The following is a 6,348-nucleotide window of genomic DNA, read 5'->3' on the forward strand; positions in this document are numbered from 1 at the left end:
CAGTCTAAACGCGGGGTGTCTCTCTGTAAACGCTGCAACTGTGCAACCTAAAGGTCGCCAGCGGTGAAGTGACAGCTTACACGCAAATCCGCCCGAGAATCAATATGGTGCCAGCCACCATTACACTGTCCCATCATCGACCATCATCGACCATCAGCTGGGGCCAATAAGACGATACCCTAACTGGTGGCGTTCAATTTGGCTCCTGCGGCGCCTTAAACCCAATAAAGCGATTGATTGTTCCCTGTTTTCAGTTGATGAACTGCCCGCGTGCCTCTTCCACGCGCTGACTGACGTGTTTAAGCATCGCTTTGATCCGGACTGGGCGATTTGTAGGGAACGAGGTTTAGAAAAGGCCTGATTGCGGGACCGGGTGTTCTAATTGGTCTCCACTGTGGAGGTGATGTCTTTCTATATTGTTGTTTCTGTTACTGTCACTTCGACTGGTTGATAATCATCTTGTTCATTCATCATATTCATTATCAAGTGCTCTGATCTGTGGAGTCATCCCGGCTCATTAAAGGGCAGCCGGGGCCTCGGCTCGCCCGTGAACTTCAGCAGACTCTGACCTCGCTTTGTCGCCGCCTTGTGCTCAGACTCTGCCTGCATCTCATGCGGGAGATCCACCGAGAGGAGTCCTCTGCCCGGATTAACACTGTCAGGCACATTAAACCTTTCTTTTCTGCGGCTCAGCCCGCACCAACATTTAAGAACAATTCACTAAAATATACTCATATATATGTAATTTATTCAATGATCAGGCCTGATAGAAAACGGACTCTTCGATTTTCTTTTAATTGAATGCTGAAATTGGAATGAACACCATTTCTTATTTAATTGTGCTGCGAGAAAGAGTAAAAAAAACACTCAACATTCAGCGTTTCAGAATATGTGAATAATGAAAATATTAAAGCTGTTAATTAGAGCTTTACAGCTGGTTGGTAATTCAAAACATTTGACTTATTAATAAGACGTTAACATTTTCATTTTCTGGTGCAACCCTGTATGAGTGTAGATACATTTAAAAATGGACGAAAAAGAAGTTAAAAACCTCCAGAAGTTTTTATGTGATTTTTCTTCTGATACTTATAATTTATATCTGGAGTGTGTTGCATGCAAAGATCAGTAGAATAAAACGAAATAAATATACAGTAAATAAATACATTTAAATGATAAAGTCCCTGGATTATTGCAAATTTAAAAAAACAAAATGAAAAATTAAATCAGAAACAAACCTACAAGTCCGGGTTTCTGAGCAGCATAACATCTTCATCCGTCTCGCATCAATAATCACCATCAGCACCATCGTCATTATCAACCTGCTGGGGAAGAAGAAGAAAAACACAAATAAGAAGCTGAAGCCGCTCGATGATTCATCCTCAAATTCCGGAAAAGTGCGGAGGAGAAAAGAAAAAAATCCATGTGAAAGAAATTTCACGTCTGCCAAAAAAAAACAAAAAACGTGGAGCACGAGCATACACTCACCTCTCTGTGAGAAGTGGCACTTCCCATGAACAGACATCATCCGCAGCGCAGTCTGCAGGCGCGGCGCTGCAGCCTCTCCGCAGACACGTTTTCCTCCGTATCCTCTCCGTCGGGAGGAGAAAGTGCTGAATTTCCACTACCTTTGAACGCTCATTAGCACCTCATAATGACTTTACTAATTAGGATGACACGGTTATTAACAAGACGCGCTGTCATGACAGTCACCACCACTCCTCCTCGTGCCTAAAATATGTCGACCTTGCGGCTCTCAGAATAAAAATCCATAAAGAAAAGATGCCATCCGTGACACCGCCGCCGCTCGTCAGGACGCCATCGTGGCCTGATTCTCACATCTCAAGTACAATCTTGTATTTATTTATTTATTTTTCAATTCAAAATCAGGTCTGAAATTTGACCGAGTTAAAAAAACAAAAAACAAATGCGGCACCAGCTGAGCCTGTTCAAGCTGACACTCGCAGCTTATAGGTTTTGAAAAGTTTAACAAAGATTCTGGAAAGAGTCAGTGAACTTAAACGATATCTGGAGAAAAGAAAGCAGATATTTAGGCTGTAATTGATCCTACCATAGAGCTGGAGCTGCTGCACAGACACTGTGGATGTTTGCCTCTTAGTTAGACTTGATCAAATAGTTTAGAGCTCATCACTTCATTTGTTCTTCTTGTTTTTTCTTTTAAATTCCCCACCTTTAGTCTTTTCTCTCGCAGCAAGGATATTTCATATAAAAATGTTTACAGCGTGGCCTTAAAGCACATGCATGCCCCCCCCCCCCCCCCCCCTTCCTTTAAAAAGAGCTATTCTAGAATTAAACTCAATTCAATGGTTGGCTTGAACTGTCTAGATAAAGAAACAACTCCCTGATTGGTGAGGTGCCGGAGCCGGTCACGATGTAAGCCAATGGCAGCGGAGGAAGGTGAATGGGGGGGAAGGGGGGGAGGAGGGGGTGGTGGGAGAGAGAAAAGGCGTCGAGTGTTTATTATAAAGGAGAAAATATTAATTCCCCCTCGCCGTGGGCCGTGACGTCAGTATAGGAAGTCATTGTAGAGCAACACTGGAGCGATTAGCAGCAAAAAGGGGGAGCCTGATGTCGAGGAGTCAGCCCTATGTATATCTCTCTATACGCCTCAACTTTTAACACAAAGTTCAATATCCAAACACAAAAAGCGACGTGGACTACGCAGACCCACACTTTGCTTCCCCGCATTTCTACTGAATGTACCATCTTGGACCATATAGGCTGTCTGAGCTGGATTTTGTTTCTCTCCTGGGTTTATTTGTCTTGTCTTTTTTAATTTTTTTTTTTTAATTTTTTTTTTTTTTTTTTGCAACTCAGAGCTAATTTTTCTGACTTTCTTCTGCTTTGCATCGGAGGAGAAAGCGTCTCGCTGTTGTTATGAAGGCTTCGTCACTCCGTATTTAACATGGAAGGATCCAGCGGGTCGAGTTTTGGGATAGACACTATTTTATCCAGCGCTTCTAACTCTGGCAACCCCGTGCTGATGAACGGAGATTTTCGGCTCGGCGACAGCAGGACAGCGGATTTCAGGAGCCAGGCGACCCCGTCGCCATGCTCGGAGATAGACACTGTGGGAACGGCCCCCTCGTCCCCCATCTCGGTCACCATGGAGCACGCCGCCGATCCGCATCTGGTCCAGGACAGCCTTCAGCATCACCACCATCACCACAACCAGCCGCAGAGCTTGCCGCTGTCGCCTCAGCAGCAGCAGCCGCTCGCCGGGGCCGGCTGCGCCCCGAGGACTGCCACCTCCTCGTTCTTAATCAAAGACATTTTGGGCGACAGCAAACCGCTGGCAGCCTGCGCACCTTACAGCACCAGTGTATCCTCACCCCATCACACGCCAAAACCAGAAAGTGCCACGGCTCCGGACGGCTTCAGGCCCAAGTTGGAACAGGACGAAAACAGAGGCAAGTTGGACAAAAGAGACGACATTCAGAGTGAAATGAAATGCAACGGTAAGAGCTCATGAAATGTCAATAACCTCAGAAAGACGCCATGTAGGCTTGTTGTTATTTCGTCTACTAAAAATGACTGTCAAATGCAGTCGAGGTGAATTATTATTATACGCTACAAACAAGACAAAATGTAAAAAACAGATTAACCAAAAAATAATGCAATCCACGGGATAATAATGATAATGATAACAACAACAACAATAATATTTTAGAGTGTGATTCTTTGTCTTGGCTTCGGCCTGCTTTATTAGTCTAATAGATGTGAAAACAGATGTAAGCCGGGTGATTTTCCCCGTGCGCGAGGCCCTCCCTAGTGGGTCAATTAGAGAGATTATTGTTCTTCCTGGAGGGGGGATCATGGTGCACTGAAAAACAGCTACAAATAGAGATGGATTGACATATTGATTTCTCGTTTTCTGAAGGAAAAGAACCAAAAAAAAAAAAAAAACTTCAGGTGACAAATACACACACATTTCCTGTTTTGCTCTTGCGTTGCTTTTGTGCCACACGTGCGTCTGAGGACATCACTTTGAGTATTTAAACAAGTTGCTGAAAGTTTGACTGGAGGCGTGGAGGCTGAGCATACACTCCTCAGCGTGGTTATTTTGTTGTTGTTGTTGTTGTTGTTGTTGTTGTTTTATGGGCTCAGTATTCACAGAAAGAAGAATAAATGCAATTTTTGGATAGTATGTGAAGACATTTCCAAGCAGGCCTTTATGTTTAATCCCTTCCGCCTTGTCTGTGTTTAGGGACTAAAGAAGAAGGCGACCGGGAGATCTCCAGTAGCAGAGACAGCCCGCCGATGCGCACGAAAAAGCCTCGCAAAGCACGGACAGCCTTTACCGACCACCAGCTCAACCAGCTGGAGAGGAGCTTCGAGCGACAAAAATACCTCAGCGTGCAGGACCGCATGGACCTGGCCGCGGCTCTCAACCTGACAGACACACAAGTCAAGACCTGGTACCAAAACAGACGGTAGGCAGCCACGCAGTCATTAACTGCAGACACAACAAAACTCAGACACAACGGGGGCGAACTGGTGGTTTTTTGTCGGTTAGGGGAATGGTCCAAGTCAGCAGCATGGAAACCAACCGGAACCACATAGGGATATTTCATAATTTAAAAAAATGATGTTAACATATTAAGATAACGTAGCTACATTGTTAAAAAATCAATGCCGGAATAAACCTTTGAGGACCCCCACCTTTTCTGTCTATAGATGACATTTATAATACTTTTTTTAAATCTTTATTTAAGTTGCTGAAATCTTTTTTTCAGACAGTCACATTTCACATGTTTTGTATTTATTTTTAGATTTTGTATTTAAGCACTGCTTTTACTTATCATTTCTAATCCATGCAAACTCAGGATATGACCACTGATATGGAGGCAACAACAGGCATGCAAAACTTTTTATGTTAATCGTTCACGCGGTCACGGAAGGCCCGATGATTTTCAACACTTGTATTTTGAGAAAACCAAATTATTTTATTCACTGAATTAAAGTAGACACGTTTGAGGCTGACATGGTGACAAACTCAAAATAAAGTTCTGTCTTGTGTCATTTCAAGATGGATTTGGCAGGAAAAAAATGGACATTACATATTTTATAAATGTCTATTTGTGTAAGAAATGCACGTGGGGACCTTTTTGGTTTACAGCTTCACTAAAGCCCACTGCTTACATTGTATTTAAACAATACATATATTTGTCTCGAAATACTTTTCTTGCAATAAATGTTTGTTAATGCACAGTTTGCCTCCTCGGTATAACTGCTGAAAATGTCCCAGAGTTTAAAAAAAAATGTCACCCGCAGAACTTCCTTTAAAATCCTGCCACTTTTACATTCAACCTGCGACTCCTCAAAAAAAAAAAAGTTTATTATAGAGCCTGTTATTGCCCTTGCACAGGTGTGATAAAAGTAGTCTTTGATACGTCTGCACCAAAGCATATCATCAAGGAGACCTCAGAATAGTGTCTTGATATTTTTTTTTTTTTTGCCTAATTAAACCTTAAACATAAATTGGTGCCTGCAATAATTAGGCCTCTGCATACCAATTAAGGGGGCGTTTGGGGAATTAGCAAGAGAGCGAGCTGATTAAATAATTCATCCCTTGTATTTTGATCTGATTTCCAGGACGAAGTGGAAGAGGCAAACGGCGGTCGGATTAGAGCTCCTGGCTGAAGCAGGAAACTACTCGGCCTTACAGAGAATGTTCCCGTCGCCCTATTTCTACCACCCGAGCCTGCTGGGCACCGTGGACAGCACGACGGCAGCCGCGGCGGCCGCAGCCATGTACAGCAGTATGTACCGGACTCCTTCCGCGCCGCATCCAAGCCTCCAGAGACCCCTTGTCCCGAGGGTGCTCATTCATGGCCTTGGGCCGGGGGGGCAACCGGCATTAAACCCCCTGTCTAACCCCATGTCCGGCACGCCGCATCCGCGATAAAACACGAAATAAGACGAGAAAAGACGATGGCCAGAAACACTGGTTGAACACGTGATGTGAGTAACTCCATCGGAACCACATTGCAGGACCCCCCCCCCCCAAAAAAAAGACACATTTAAAGACATTTTACAGAAGTAAAGGAGGTATTTAATATAGGCCCAAATAGCCTAAACCCAGTCCTAAAAGACTCTCTGTCCGGGCCGAGACAGACCACGAGGACTGCTCATGTCTGATTGTTTGTTTGTTTGTCTTTTGTACAAATACACTTACATTAGCAAAATAAACTTATAAAGTTTATTAGATGGAGAAGAACGGAATGAATAAAGAAGTAATGATACTAATCGAATTGCAGACGCTTTCTATTGAAACTTGAGTTCAAATTTCATGTTTTTTAACGCGAACTTTCACACAAGAAGATGATG

General features: G+C 43.6%; 1 protein-coding gene across 1 annotated transcript; it reads left to right on the forward strand.

Annotated features, from left to right (window-relative positions):
• Nucleotides 1–2,923: 2,923 nt before the first annotated feature.
• barhl2 (BarH-like homeobox 2) lies at nucleotides 2,924–5,926 on the forward strand. Its single transcript, XM_070909386.1, has 3 exons — nucleotides 2,924–3,476; nucleotides 4,226–4,451; nucleotides 5,614–5,926. Exons 1-3 carry the CDS (start codon nucleotides 2,924–2,926, stop codon nucleotides 5,924–5,926), a joined length of 1,092 nt encoding a protein of 363 aa, XP_070765487.1.
• Nucleotides 5,927–6,348: the final 422 nt, after the last annotated feature.

The sequence above is a fragment of the Enoplosus armatus genome, chromosome 7 (genome assembly GCF_043641665.1).
Source record: "Enoplosus armatus isolate fEnoArm2 chromosome 7, fEnoArm2.hap1, whole genome shotgun sequence".
Lineage (NCBI taxonomy): Eukaryota > Metazoa > Chordata > Actinopteri > Centrarchiformes > Enoplosidae > Enoplosus > Enoplosus armatus.